Here is a 16,339-nt window from a genome sequence, read left to right on the forward strand (position 1 = left end):
ATACAGCAAGTTTTTTTTTAAGGTTGCCCAGAGTCATTTTTGCTTGGGTGGCCTTAAAAACTGAAATGATAAATAAATAAACGTATGTAGGGTTGCACTATAAAACTGTTTTACTGAGAGGAATAAACTTGAAGGCACAAAAGAAAAGGTTATTTGGGGAATCACTGATAAAAGTGGAAGCTTCATATTATATTATTTCTATCATTGAGAAATTTGTGATACGTAGCTAAGCCCTTTTGCTATGTTTTCCTTGAATTAACTAAAAAGGTTCAACTCTTGATTTTGAGTATGGTTTTTCCTCTCTCTCAAATTCTTCAGGGTTCAAGAGACCAGAATTTTCTGCTGAGCTTGCTATTGCCTAGCTAGAAAAGATCCTTGGAACTGTGAGTCAAGGGTCACTGTCAATCTTCCACCAATTCTTTTGCCTAAATTGCATGCCTGACCCCAAAATGACCCCTGACTGTCAAATGGTGTGGCCTAAGACAAAGCATTGTCAGAGATCCTTGATGTACAACAGGGCCCCAGTAACCAGACCCCGTTTTGCCAAATAAAGTACAATAATCTATTTAATAGTTGGTGATGCAGTCTTGATCCAAATCCAGTTCTGCAGGCTTAACAAGCCATGATGAGAAACATAAAACTGAAGTTTTGCATTTCTTTGTCCGTTTTCCTGACAACGTATGGGAAAAGACAACATCTGATATGTTCTGAAGCCACTATGCCAATGAAATCCTGTACAGTCTGAGGATGCCATCTTACTGATTGGCTGGGTTCAGTCATCACACTAAACCATGCTCAGTTTGATTCAATATACCTGGAAGACACCAGATGCACTGGCACAGAGAGAGTTTTAAGTAAAAGTACTGAGTTATCTTCCTGTGCATTGCTTATTTGTTTATCCATCCATTTTAAAAATGTATCAAGATGCTATCCATCTTTTAAAATCTTTGTCCTCAATAGCAACACTTTCTAAATATCAAAATTATACTGTGTATGTACTATAATTATCTCTCTTCATTAGACAAAGAGCACTTTATAGAGAAAGGTTAGATTCTCTAAACAGCTGCATTATTTTAAAAATGTGTAATAAAACGGTGTAATTAAATGGAAGGCTCCTATACATTGCTCAATTAATATATCTTACTCAACAAAGTTATCAATTTACAGTTGAGCATTGATGATCATGTGTATTCCATTATTTCAGGACTCCTACAAATTAACATTGACTGCTGTTTTCTGTAGCCAGCTCACTCTGTCTTAGCGTTACATGAGATAAAAACCGAAATAAAGTGAAATAATAATTTAATTAATAATTTCAATGAAATTAATTTAAATTGAATTAACATACTCTCAATAGATAGTATCTAATTGTGCCCTTCTTCAGACAGAAGGTCAGTTGGTTTAAAAGGTCTTTGATTTGATGAACCCTCTGCCAAGAGGGGTGAAGGGAATTTCACCAATTATCCTTATGCTACATTTCATGATGTTCTGTAGGGTTCCCAGAATCACTGGAGCCAATTTTCCCATGTTGGAGCAACATTTTCAACCAAAAAAAGAAACTAGAAGAAAACCCTAGTTTCTTAAATATATTAATTATATTTTATCTATGGTCAATACTATTTCTTTTTAACAGTGTCCATTAAAGCAACTTGGGCCTTGATTTTTAATGTGTTACTTTAAAGATTAGGAAACTCATTACAATGTACTTGTTTTTGACAGCTGAACTGTTGTATGAAACAGGATAAGTAGTCCAAACATTACTAACAGAATATGGCACAATTCCTGTTTCGCCCAAGTTTATTTTATGTCTCCTCTTCTACGTTATTTTCACCCAAGTTTCTAGAAACAGATTTAATTCTTTCTAGAGCAGAGGAGTCGAGACCCTGGGCTACATATGTTCTCCAGAAATACTTGGATGTGACCCCCCCAGAGACCTCCGAAGTTGTTACTAAGTATTTTTTTAAAAGAATAATATAGTTGCATTGACCTATGCAACAGCTTTACCTCATGTTGTTCCATCACCCAAACAATGATCTACTTTTTAAAACAAAAGACAGGCACTAGCTACTTCAAGTTCTTAATTACATATGCAGATTCCAAGACCTTGGCAACCTTTTAGCAAACAGTAAAAAGGCACACCGGTTGTACTGCTTCAACTGGAAAACAAGCATATGTGGAAATTCAAAGGCTGTAGTCCTTAGTACACTTTGTAGATAATAAGTAGGACTTGCTCTCAAGTACGCACATTCTATAGGGAAGATTCATCGGGGTCCACAGAATTGTAGAAAGCTTGAAGCACTATCTTTGGCACAGTTTGCCATGTGCACCAGTAGATGGCACAATGCATCATAGTCTTCTGAAGGCTGTGCTTGAGTGGATCATCGCCACACTCTGCTGAGCCACTGCAGGAAGAATGTCGTTTCTAAAACAAGCTATTTATACTTGCATCATGTGACTTGGCTCAAGCCTCCCATCTGTGCTCACATTTTCCACCCCTGCAGCAAAATTCTTGTTATCAGTGCACCACTACTTTTTTTCCCTTAAAGTTTAGGATGTTTTGTATCGGCAAATCTGTTCTCTATACATCTTGGGTTTTTAAACATTATTTACACGCTAAGATCTCTCTAATCTTTCTTACATGGCTTTCTTTGCTAGCCCCCAAAGGAGGCAGGCACATAACCATCTAGTATGCTACTAAATTGTGCTCTGTGTGACCTGGAGAATGGCCAAGGTTTCTTAATTTAGACTACAGTGAGATTCGTTGTGTTATCCTCTTCCCTTTTCATAGGCCCCCACAACACACTAAGCAGATCTGTTTTAAATATATCAATATATTTTATTTATATATTTACTCACACACATCTGATTGGAGTGGTTTACAAGTATTGTAAATATTGTATATGAAAATGTTTCTCAGGAATAAGTCCAGCTGAATACCACAGGATTTATGTCTGAAAAACATGTTCAGGTTTGTCCAGTAAAGAAAGACTTTTAGCACAGAAGGTACCACTGATGCATTATATTAATAGTGGATGGAAAGTCTGGCATACTTAGAGAAGTCTCACTCAGATCAATGGAAACAACAAAGTCAAGACTAATGTAAGTCCAACTGGATCCCATCCAATCTGTTTCAGTTTAGTAACTGCTGCACACATAATCTTGCAGCAGTGGATCCCAGGACAGAATAGGGTTAGATAGCACAGATTGGTAGCCAGGATATATGCTGCTGGATAAATCTGGCCTGGCCAATTCCCGGGGGAACTTTTCAAGGAACAGTGAAAAACAGAAGAGAGTCTTGCAATAGCGTACATATGAAAATGTCCAAGTAACAACTGCAACTTTTTGAGTTGGCAACTATTACACCTGCTTACTCTGCATTGACTAGCTGTTCTGGCTCTGGATGACTAAACAGATTATGGACAAGAACACTTTCCTTCCAAAGTTTGTAACTGAGTTCTGATCCCTTGATTCACAGCTGTCTGTTACCCCTGACTATGAGGTGACTATCAGTCTTAATGCTTTAAGATTGTGGTCTAACTTGGCCATTTTGCTGTACATCTGATTTAAACCAACTTGTTGCTTCTAAATATACTGAGCACAGTCTGCAACCTCGTTTTTTTCATTATCGTTATGCAGAAAAAAGTATAATGTGAAAAAGTAGGGAGAAGTGCAAATTTTCACATCTGATAGTAAAACGATGGCTGGGGGTTGCACTTAAAATTTTGGAGTGGGGGAAGGATTTAAAGACCACAATAGGGAATAATGTGAAGAGGATGATGGCACATCACATTTTTGGGCACTTTTTCTAATTTCTTCCAGTTTCAGTATCTTTTTTTTACATAACTTTGGCATTTATTTATTTATTTATCAATTTTCACCACTGCCCATCTCCCCCCAAAGGAAATAATCCGATTTTGGGCTTACCCAATGGCTACTGTATATTTTCCAGCTCAAAATGGGGGGAAATTGTCCCATCAATTTTGGCCATCATTACTGAGTTTTCAAGACAGCTGTAAATTCAGATACTGGACATCTATTTTGGGGCATCTATTTTTCTGGAAAATATTTCATTTCTCCCCACAAATAATGTCATAGTTATTGGTGGGAACTATGAGGACTCACCGCCATTCTGCCTTGTTATGCAGGAATGAGTTGCATTGGTCTGGAAGATTGCTATCATTTGACATGGAGTCCAGAATCGAAATGATCTGCTTGAAAGAGGGTCTCTTCTGAAGACACACAAAGCAATATATACTTTATTTATATATATATATACACACACGCGCGCATGCACGCACACACATACATATTGTAAACTTACATTTTGATATTACACTATTTGCAGAATTAATAACATTTTCCAATGAAAGCAGCAAGTCTAAAACTGCGTAGGGACCCATACTGGGACGCTGACTAGATAATTATTAGGTAAACAACACAAAGCTGTAAATTATTACAGCTCTAAATGCAGAACTTGCAGCTTTTAGATTTCAATACAAAAAGGGTGTCTTAAAACTATAATATAACAAGAGGCTGACCTGAATGGACCTTCCACATTACTCATGTAAAATAATACAGTAAGAGGTACAGTATCCTTAATCTATTTTGTAATTTTTATCAACTGGAAAGAATAGAACCAAAAATCTATGCTCCTTTCCAGTTCTCGGTGATGGCTCTGAAAAGGTCAAGGTATGGGGCTCCTTAGGTTTTTTTTCACTATCAACTCAAAGCATGAGATATCTTATTTTAAGAGGGAGAGAAAACCATTTTCTCAGCCGTATTAGGCTATATTACTGAAGGCATCAGGAAAAAGGTGAAAGGTCCCCTGTGCAAGCACAGAGTCTTGTCTGACCCCTTGGGGGGACACCGCTTTCGCGACGTTCTCTTGGCAGACTATAGTACGGGGTGGTTTGCCATTGCCTTCTCCAGTCGTCACCTTCCCCAGCAAGCTGGGTGCTCATTTTACCGACCTTGGAAGGATGGGAAGGACTGAAGAATCTCTGAAACCACAGCAGCAATAAACTCCTAAATCTCTTTGAAACCATGGCTCTTTTAAATTTTCAAGTTAACTTTGACGTTGGAGTCGGGCAGGTTAAAAAAAACAGCCATCATGCAAAATAAATTAAGGAGCTTATAGCCCAGAGCAAGAGGAGGTTCAGGACTGAGCACACTCCCTTCAACCAACATCAGCAATGCAATCTATTATTGCTACTTTGTGAATTGGAAGGCAGCTTACGAAGGGAATTCTCCTTACCTGTTAAAATAAGCAAAATATCCTAGTGTTTTTAACAGTTTTCTTACAGTTTTTCTACATTTATCTTTTATCAGAAATCTGCCACTATTTTGGTTTTTTTAATTGTTTTTAAGCTGCAACATAAATTGCAAAGCTAAATGGCTGGTGGTGAAGGCACTGTGTTCTGGAAAGAAATTAAAACAAAGCAATTCATTAAAGCAGCTAGTAATGGTAATTCTCCTTTTTGGGAACAAGGATGAGAAGGAATAATGGCTTGCTCTGTCTGCACAGCTACATTGCATTCAGGAAGATGGCTAGAGCATCACAGAATTTATACACCAAAAAGTCCATTATAATATACTGCAGAGAAGGAGGCGGGCTTTCTCTGCAGTAGCTCCCGCCCTCTGGAACATGCTACCCCCGGAGGTGAGGTTAGCCCCTTCGCTCCTGGCCTTCCGGAAGAATCTGAAGACCTGGCTCTGCCACCTGGCTTGGAGTGGGGAGGGGAATAGTTATGCCTGGGGATGGCTAGTGCCCTAAAGTGCTCGTCCCATGCAAGGACTGAATCAGATCATAGCCATCTGGACTTTATTTTTATCTATTTTTATTAGTTATTTGTGATCGTATTTTATATAGTATATTTTTATATATTGTAATTATATACCTATTGTTTTATTATTTTGTTGTCAACTGCCCAGAGTCCCCCTGGTGGGAGGAGATGAGTGGTGACAAATTTGATAGATAGATAGATAAATAAATCAATCCATCTGCTGCTTGTAATGGGACAACTATTATGTAATAGTAGGAATTTCCCTTGTGGAAAAGTTGATGATACAACAATGAAATATTCTTGTAACTTCCACTTTGTGTCACTTTAAACAGAAATGACTATTTTGGCAATTTTTGCATATATAATCCCTAGTTTTAATGCTGCCATTTTTAACATACAGTATCTTTGGCCATTCTGGATTTGGATTTAGTATTGGTTTAAAATAGTTAATCATACTACTTTTATGATGAAATATGATTTGATGTTTAAGTTATATACTGCTCTGATTATGTTTAGCAGGAAGAATGTCATATTAAAAAATAAAATTACCTATTAGTTGTGCAAATCATTTGTCTCCCAAAAGTAAAGAAATATCTTTTATGAAGCTTCTGAGCTTGTTTTGCCTTAATGCAATTTTGATTCACTGCAGGCAATCACACAAGTGGATGTTTATATGCCTGTTCTGTTAGTAATTACTACTCCATTTTTTCTAATACAGAGACCAGAATGAAAATGTTGGATCTACTTGGAAAAGTGAAACTCTTTTTTCTTTAAAAAAAATATTAAAGGAAAAAATATTGATAAATATGATTGAAGCCTGCTACTTTTAAAAAAAGAATGGAAGGTAACTTTCCTAAGGTCTGAGTCTAACACAATTAAATGGTAAACAAAATTTGTGAAGATTTAGCAGTTCATAAAGCAGTTCACTATTTCATACAGCATCACCACATTTTGAACATTATACAAATGCCCAGGAGAGTCGTGTTTTATTTTTGCAATGTGAAATTTTTGGTCTACACAGGCACAACATATCAGTCTACACAGACATTTTCCAAAATTGTGTGTGAAATTTCTAATTATATGTTGATAGTAAAACTGGTACTGAACCTTTACATCAAATCCTCCAAAAATCTGGGAGAATCTGGTATAATCATAAGCATTACATAACAATGCTACTTTTCACGGTAGGAGAGACGGTACGAATTTTAGCATTTTGTTGCAAGGGAAGTCAGGTCATCCTGAAGTCCAGTGACAAAGCAGAGGAAGATGGGGCTATGCATAGCCCAAGCCAATCTGAATGGATTCAGACAAAGCAGTCATAATTTCCCTGCATTCTCTTCTGAATTTAAAGCTTCTTTTGTTACAGTGTAAAAAGTGGGATAATTGTTGAAAACTGAAAAAGTCTCAGTAAAATGCTTCTCAGGAGTGTGTTGCCTCCGTTAGTCTGTTTGACAGACCCCAGACAAGGTTAAGACAAAAGGTGGAAACCAAAACGTGGATACATAATAAAGGGATGATGCACACTCTCTCTGTATCACGCCTGTAATTATACCATTTCTGCTAAAATTACAGATGCAGCAATTAAAACGTGCATTTTAATTTGGGTGCACAAAAACAATTAGGAACAATGCTGAGGTGTCTCTCCTAGGCAGATCCAAGTGATTTTCACATTATAAAAGAGAGACAATTTCTTTATTTCAAATGTCAAACAACATAAAAATCAAAGGCGTAACAAAAAAGAGACAAGTGTTCTTCTCTGTAAGAACTGTCTATTCAATGGTTAGGTGAAGGTATTTCTTTTTCATGTTCTGTCTTGTCATTTTTGGTCCATCTGCACGGGATTATAACGCAGCTGCTTTTAAAGCTAAGCAGTTGCTGTTCTCTTCATTTCATTCCAAATCTATTCCACATGACAGGTTCACACACAATATTTTCCCAAACCTTTGCAGTAAACTGAGATTTTAGGACCTAAATGTAGCAACCTGGCTTTTGCCAGTCATGTTGCAGTGGAGGACACCAGATTGGGGAAGACCACTTCAGCGCATAATGCTTGTAGGAATAGTAGAAGCATAACCTAGATGCAGATGCATACTTAAGGGTATACAATTTCCAGCTGTAGATGTAATGTCGTAACTGTTTCTAATTGAAAATCCTAATGGTTTGTTTCTTCATTCTGCATCATACCGCCCTCCCAGTCAGACATGGATAAGGATTGGCTGGAGTAGGAGCATAAGAAGTACAGGACAGCAGTCCCCCCACAGCCCACCAACATTTGGCAGGGACCAGATTTTCAGACCTTGGGAGGGGTTGGGGGGAGTTATATAAATTTAAAATATTATTACTATTATTATTATTATTCCTTCGTAGTAGCTAAAGACCCGGGAAGACCTTCGAACAGTCACTCATGCCCTAGTCATCTTCCATATAGACTATTGCAATGCGTTCTACATGGGGCTACCCTTGAAGAGTATCCAGATGCTTCAGCTGGTCCAGAGTGCGGCCACGTAGGCAATTCTAGGTGCCCCAAGATTGGCAGAAGTAACACCTCTGCTGCGCAAGCTGTATTGGGTGCCAGTTTGCTTCCGGGTCCAATTCAAGGTGTTGGTTATCACCTTTAAAACCCTACATGGCATGGGTCCAGGCTACCTGAGGGACCATCTCATTCCCATAACATCGACCCATCCCACCCGGTCATGCAGAGAGGGAATGTTGCGGACCCCGTCTGTAAGAGAATTCCATCTGGCAGGGTCCAGGAAGCAGGCCTTCTCTTCAGCGGCTCCCGCCCTTTGGAACATTCTTCCCCCAGAGGTGAGGCAAGCCCCCTCTCTCCTGCCCTTCTGGAAAACGTTGAAGACCTGGCTCTGCCATCTCGCTTGGGGCAGGAAGGGGAGTAGTCATTCTGTTAGGACTTAGAGTGAAGGACCATGCTGAGACTAAAAGTTGAAGCTCTAGTGTTTATTGTTCTACTCTACTAGACAGAATCCTCCTAAACTGACAGGCACTAGCAAACTCTACTAGAAAAAAACCCAGAAACCTAAGGCGGGTCTTTTCTTGGCCAAGAGCCTAAGAGATTCACCACTGCGCATTCACTTTTGCCTCTGGAGAGGGCCCCCCTCTTCTTCACCAGCAATCTCCATCACACATTCTTGGGGATGGCTGGAGCCTTAAAGTGGTCCTCATATATACATGAACTGATTTAGAACTTTTTCTGCCATCTGGATTCTATTTTATATTTATAGTTTGTATTTATATTTATATTTTATGTATTAATTGTGGTTTTATTGTATTTTAATTTTTTAGCTTTATTGTAAACCGCCCAGAGTCCCTCTTTTGGGGGGAGATGGGCGGCAGCAAAATTTGATAAATAAATAAATACCTCTCAAAATTTTCCCCACAAAGCCCTGCAAGTAATACCAAAATGGAACACATTTCTTTGGCGTTAATTACACTCTGGATCATCCTGAGTTCAAAGTTGCTAAATGCTAGTGTTACTTAGTATTTTTTAATACCCATAAATACTGAATGATGTGAAGTTTTTTTAAAAAATGAGATTTGGTTTTTGAGTAAAGCAATTTAGTATCTATCTTTCTATAACTTATCAGGAAATAACAGTTTCTTTCATTTCTCATTGATTTAAATTGCATAACTTCACTACACATATGATGTAGGTCATTGTGAATGACATAAAATTAACATTTAACCGCTTCCTTCAGATTACTTTAGATGCAATGGGATCATTCATTACTTCAGGGAGGTGTCCAGCCAGAAATCTGGTTCACTGTATTCTGAACAGGGGTCTGTTAAATTGAGGTTCTTATAATTGCAAAAATAGTTGCAGGACACAGAAAGTTATTTATCTATACATCAATCTATCTATCTATCAAATTTATCTGCTGCCTATCTCGTATGCAACGACTCTCATATTCAACGACTCTTATGCCTCCTTTCTTTTCTTGTCTTGGCAAAGGAAAGAAAAGAAAAGCTTGTAAGAGGTTTTTTGTGGTAGAATATTTTAAGGGAAGACCACTGGGGCAAGCTCAGTCATATCTGCTCAGGGACTGAAAAACATTCTCAGCAGTACTGCCACCAAGAAAAAACTGATCTTACCCTAAGAATATTTGGCTATTTGAATGTAAAATGTGACACTGACTTCAGTAGTGTCACTGAATCTTATCTCCCCTACTTGTCCTAACAGCCAGGAACCACGCTGAGACAGGAAATAGGTCTCTAGTGCTTTATTACTGCTACATTAGACAGAAAATCCTAACAAACTGAAGAAGTGTGGGAAAAACCCAGACAGATAAACCCCAAAGTCAAGGCGGGTCTGATCTGTGTCTCTTTGAATGGCTGCTTAATTCCTCAGTACTACGCATACGTTTTCCCCCCTGGATAAAGGCCCCCTCCTGCTCGCCATCAGTACTCATGACACTGCTATTGATTTAACTACATTTATCTTATTTTATTTAATTGCCATTAAAGATAGATACTTTTTTACATTATGAATAGCTTCCTCTAGCTATACAGAGGGACCTCCACTTACATTACTGATTGGGGGTGGGGGGGGCAAACTATGCCTATCACTGATTCTGCTTTATCTCCTTGATCTTGATTTCCTTGATCTCCCAAGGAAAAACTGGACTGCGCTTAATCGAATTCGAACTAATAATGGCAGGTGCTGATATTGGAAACATAAATGGGGGCTTGCTGATAATCCTAATTGTGACTGTGAGAATGTCTCGCAAACTTTACATCACACTGCGATGGAATGTCCCCTCAGAAGGTTTCCTGGCTCCCTGCAAGAACTACATCATCTCGAGGGTACTGCTGTCCAATGGCTAAACAATCTAGATATCCAGCCATAGGTTTAGTTATTTTAGTAAGTGCTCATATGCAACTTAATTTATTCATAATTTTATTCATCATTTGTATTGAGTGTTTTTAAAAATAATTTATTGTCCCAATGTCCTATATTTTATACACTTTTATATATTGTTTTTGTGATTTTTATGCAACAATGCTGCATTCTGCTATGCCATATGAAATAAATAAATAAATACATACATACATACATACATACATGATTCTGCTAAAGGCCCTGGCTTCAGTCATACATACACTAATCCAGGAGGAAAAACAAACTATTGTTGCTTATTTCTGAGGACTGTAAAAAGACCTGATTTGATATCCTTTCTTTTATCTGCATTTATATTATATAGAGAACCAGTTTGGTGTAGTGGTGAAGGCGCCAGGCTAGAAACCAGGAGACCGAGAGTTCTAGTCCCACTTTAGGCACAACGACAGCTGGGTGACCTTGGGCCAGTCACTCTCTCTCAGCCCTAGGAAGGAGGCAATGGCAAACCCACTACTGAAAACTTGCCAAGAAAACTGCAGGGATTTGTCCAGGCAGTCTCCAAGAATCAGACACAATTGGACAGATTAAAAAAAAATTATACATAGTGATCTCCGAGATCCCTTCTGACCCTTATATCATATGATTTATGATATTACATTCTGCACTTCAAGGATGGAAGAGGATCACTGTGCTCATGATTTATGGTAACTCTTGTGCAATATCTCCTGCACATGAGGAATGAATGTCATAACTGGATTTTTTAGCCCACAGCTTTTTCCAGTCTAGTGCCCTTCAATTGTGTTGTGCTACAACACATGAGCACAGGCCCTGGGCAGAAATATTGGAAGTTGGAATCCAGCCACTCCCTTGTGAGTACTACATAAAACAAAAACAGGCAAAAGGGATCATCAAGAGTCTTAGTCTTCATTAATGTTTGTTTGTTGTTATGTTAATTTATTGTAATGTTCAGAATATTTAGAAACAGAGCAGTCCATAAGCTGATGCAATCAATCAATCAATCAAAATAATTTTGTAACAAAATACAGATTCTACTCAAGAAGTTCCATTCATTAGCAGAAGACAGGATGTTAGTTGACTAATGATTATCTATTTTTTGACCTACTTACTTTCTTAAATAATCCAATATTAGGGAAGCCAGTAATCAGCATGTTTAAATCATATACATACTCAGTGTCTCTAAGTCTCCAATTTTCAGCATCAGAATATTTTCTCACAGTGAAAAAGTAAACAAGAGTAAACAATGATACACTTAACAGTATATAAATCTAAAGAAATACCTTTGGGTCTGCTTCCCAACACTGGAGCATCAACTCCGCAAAGCTTCTAGGACAGCTGCTTGGAATGGTCAGTCTCTGTAATAGAAACAAGAAAGTAAACAGTAAAAAGAAATGAACAGCCTACAATCAATCCAAAGCCTGTAGTACAGTAGATCTTTTGTATTTTACTAGTGTGCAATACAGCTAAAAACAGATCACAGTTTGCCATAGAAACAGGACAGAGCAGAGGGCATCATACCAAAATGCCTGCAGAGGGCATGCCTTATGCCTGGAAGGAGATGGTGATAGTAAACCAAGCTAGTATTTCCCCAGGAGGTTGGGAACCAACAACGATGCTTCACGAACCAGATTCAAAAAATCACTGCTGCTGAGACAAACACTACACAGGCTGAATTGTACAGTATGGCTTTTGTGTGAAATGGCATATGTTTAACTCCTGATGCAAGGTATTTTTTTCTACATATGAGAAGTGGTATATATATTGAATGAATAAATAAACACCAGCAATTTCAGTCTTTGTAAGATTCAGTTCTCAAATGCTGAGAGTACTCTTTTTTGGATGCCCCAAGAAAAACTTGGTTCTACAGTTATACTAGCAGGAAAAAAAATCTCCCTAAATCTATTACCATTCTGGGGAAATTATACTGTATAACCTTTTGGACGGAAAAGGTTTTAGAACTATATCCCTGTAATGCCTACAACCCTTTTTACATTACATTTCTCTTGCTTTCTTACCCGCAATATAGCTTTCTATAACAGTATGAAATATGTGTATGTATTTTCCCAAGGTTTTAAAGAATCTAAGTTCCCGAGTCATTCCTGAAACATATTTGTTTACTTTTGATTCACATTAAATCCATCCTCTTTTGTTGGAGCACATCAAATACTTCTACATATTTCTTCAGTGGTTATTTTCTATACCAGTAATATTTCCATATTAGTTATTAAGGGTTTGCTTTGAAAATGAATCAGATGGCATGGTTTGGACTATACAAGAAGGGAGCATCTCTCTGCTATTCAAAATAAGCAGCCTATAGTTTTTCATGCTTCCACACAAGCCTGAAAAAAAGATGCAGGTGTTTTAAGAGGAGGATGAGTCAGCTCCTTAAAGCAGCAGCACCTTTTTTCAGGTTTCCACAGAAGACTGAAAGCAAGCTGCTTTAATGACGAGTAGTAAGATGCTGTGCTCACACAAGCACCTTCTGAAGCACTTCTCTGAATCATTTTCAAAGCATGCATATCCCTATTAGTTATTTAAAGTAAAGTGTTAATAATGTTAAGAGGTCTTGTGATCTACATCCTACTTAAAATAATCATTCAAATTTAAATATGTATAGTAATTATTATGTCAAGTTAACCATAAAGAAGTCTAGCATTATAATGATGAATAAATGTAATAGAATTCCAGTTTATGCTGGCCAGCAGGACGTAAGGTTAGGAAACACTGTGATGAAAAAAGGCAAGTTGAACCAAAAATAGATGGTAAATTACAAAATAACAGAATCTGTTTATTCAAAAAAGAATATTCTTGGACTCTAGAAATACACACCAAAAGTACAATAAAGCTGTCATTGGCCATGATACATAGACCCCTTGTATGTGTTCTGTTACCACCTTTGATCAAAATAGTTTTCCCTTTCTTCTCAATCCTCCTGAAATCATTACAACCCCCCAACCCCTAAAAGAATCCTATCCAGCCTACTGAAAAAAATGTCCATTCATAAGTAGCATATTTTCTCATTCCATACTTTAAGAATGTCCAGACAAACTTTTAACATATTGAAGACGCTAGACATTCTATTAAAAGTAAAAATTAAAATCTAAAATATTTAATAGTACTTATCTACTTACTCGATTTCTATTGGCATGAGAATACAGCTTTTTATTTAAAACTAAACCTTAACGAGAATGTATTAGTGTGTTAATTACAATTTTCTGATAACTAGGATCTTTGCAGTTACTATGCTATTGATAGTAGATTAAAGGAAATGCCCCAATAAAAAGAATAATGGTATCATTGTTGCTGATAGAAAAAGATAACTGTTAATATCCTTATATATAACATGGCAGGAAAATGTATGGCTAGTTCTGTGGATTAACAAAAGGATATAATTATGAAAAGCAGTTACATCTGAGTTTCTCACAACTCTGCTTAGTGTTTAAAGTGACACCTTTTCAAGAGGCATATTAAGTAAGCTAAATAAAATATATCACTGTATGAGTATAATGGGACTTGCAAAACCTTATAGCTGTTTTGCACCAAACAGGTATTTTAAAACAAAAACAAAAATATATGCTAAGAAAAGGGAAAATATGAGAGAAGAAATGCAGACAATAAGGACATAATCTGATATGTAACCATTAAAATCATGAATATTGTAAATGTGAAAAACATCTATATCAGAAGTCTATGCAAGAAATCTTTTGGCATAAACAAAGTAACATTGACACTTGATATTCAAGTAAGTCATTTCCCTAAAAATATACCTGACAATCTAGCTGTGGCATTTGTCTCCCACTCTCACAGTGCCAGGGATGGAAAACGAGTCACTAAACTCCTTATTTACATACATCTTACTTGAATAGAATGTTATTCATCAGGTAGATCCTCAAGACAGTCATATTCTAATAAAAGTGACATTTCTCAGTAATGTGATATTAATTTCATTTGTTATTAAATAAAGTCTTCTTTAACAGGATTTACACTTGTAGTATAAAACATGCAGATTATCAAGGAAACAATAAAAAAAGGTGTGGGCATGGTAGAGGAGATGCAGTTGTCCACTCAGGAATAACTCCTACTGAGTACAGTGTGGCTTGTATATAAATGGCACCTACAGAGTCTATCACTGATCACTCATTTAAAAGCTAGCATGATTTAAATGGACACAGCCCTGAACCAAAACCCTCCGTTCAATCCTCTATGAATTTCACCTGATGACACCAAATAAGTCTCTGAGAGAATAAAATGTAGACAGTCCTACATATCTTTCAGAAAGCAGGGGATGCAAATTCTTCTACAACCTTTTTGAATAAGGGTGGACTTCCGTTGTCTTTAACTGTCTTATGGTTACATCTGCTCTGAATTTCAAAAGAATAGAATTCTGCCTACGACTAAATATGAGATTCACTGTTTTTCCTCACAGTGTAAACTCAGTGCAATAATTATAAGGTGGTGGATTCTGTAAGTCATGTTATAAGTCATGTTTTAGGCCCATTAAAATCAGTGGGACAAGATAATTATAGGTAAATTTAGGTCCCATTGATTTCAGTGGGACTCAAGCATGACTGACTTACTTTGAATTCAACCCATACTTTGCAGAATGACAATTCACTGGGAGATTAGTGTCTTAGACATTCAACTACTTTATTAGGACCTTTTTAATGTTACAAAGAACATATAGATATTTCAGTCTTTTATAACAGGAAAAAAATTGCAGTCAAGTTTTTTAAAAAGCAAACACTAGTATGGTAACTTTTTGCTATGGATACTATTTCCATATTCACTCTATGATTCTACTGAAACCATGGACAATATAATCCTAGCCACTACTGCCCCTCTTAATGCCCTTGACTTTTTCAAAGTTTTGATAAGCATTTCCAAACCCGTAATGCTTTGACTCTCCTTAAAATCCATTTCGTTGTTATGCAATCTAATAAAGTTAAAGAATTCTAAATTCCATACATTTCAAGCCAAGAGGGAAGTGCTAGAATGGATGAGATTACTAATATGCTTAATTAGAGTTGGATCATACCCAATTTAATTAAATTAACATGAATTGGCAAAACTGGCACATTATTATACATTTGTTATATACCAAAATCTTGTATCCAACTATAAGATCAGAGTATTGATCTAGATGAAGAAGTTTCTTGCTTAATGCCTTGTCTATAGGATGGGGTGAGGCTATTTTGATGAAATCAAACAAACTTTCCTCCTGCTTAAAAAAATAAGAATGATACTTGCTACACCTTAATTATTTCAAGATTAAATTTGTCAGAATTACAGGTATAAGTTTATAGTGAGTGACAGAGACCATCCCAACTAAATTGGTTATTCCACATTGATTCACAGATATCACAGGCCTTCTATACGTCAAAAAGAATATTTAAAAGCAAGACTGCCATGTTTTACATTAATTCTTCCCTGTTTTTGTTAAAATAATGATAATTAAATTTATTATACGTAAAGACTTCCGAAATACTTTAGGAAGCCGGCAACATAACAAAGAAATCTAGAAGTCACACTGTAGAAATTGCCTAAGTTATTTTGTGACGGTACCCGACCTTCCAGCCAACCTAGATGGAGGAGAAATCCCAAATGTTGCCTGCGTGCAATAAAGTCGCCACACTACATTTCTTCTTTAAAACGGCACTTCCTGTCTTTGATACTAAAGAGACCATGT

The 16,339-nt window shown here is 36.9% G+C and overlaps 1 protein-coding gene across 2 annotated transcripts in view; it reads right to left on the minus strand.

Annotated features, from left to right (window-relative positions):
• The window catches only part of MAP3K20 (mitogen-activated protein kinase kinase kinase 20), a 120,648-nt gene that overhangs the window by 49,897 nt on the left and 54,412 nt on the right, over positions 1 to 16,339 (minus strand). For both annotated transcript variants that reach the window (XM_063318168.1, XM_063318169.1), the window contains exons 9-10: positions 11,934 to 12,008; positions 4,123 to 4,229 (exon numbers count right to left, since the gene is read on the minus strand). In XM_063318168.1, coding sequence (XP_063174238.1) covers positions 4,123 to 4,229; positions 11,934 to 12,008 — 182 coding nt within the window. The remainder of the gene's footprint in view (positions 1 to 4,122; positions 4,230 to 11,933; positions 12,009 to 16,339) is intronic.

This window comes from Candoia aspera, chromosome 1 (assembly GCF_035149785.1).
Source record: "Candoia aspera isolate rCanAsp1 chromosome 1, rCanAsp1.hap2, whole genome shotgun sequence".
NCBI lineage: Eukaryota > Metazoa > Chordata > Lepidosauria > Squamata > Boidae > Candoia > Candoia aspera.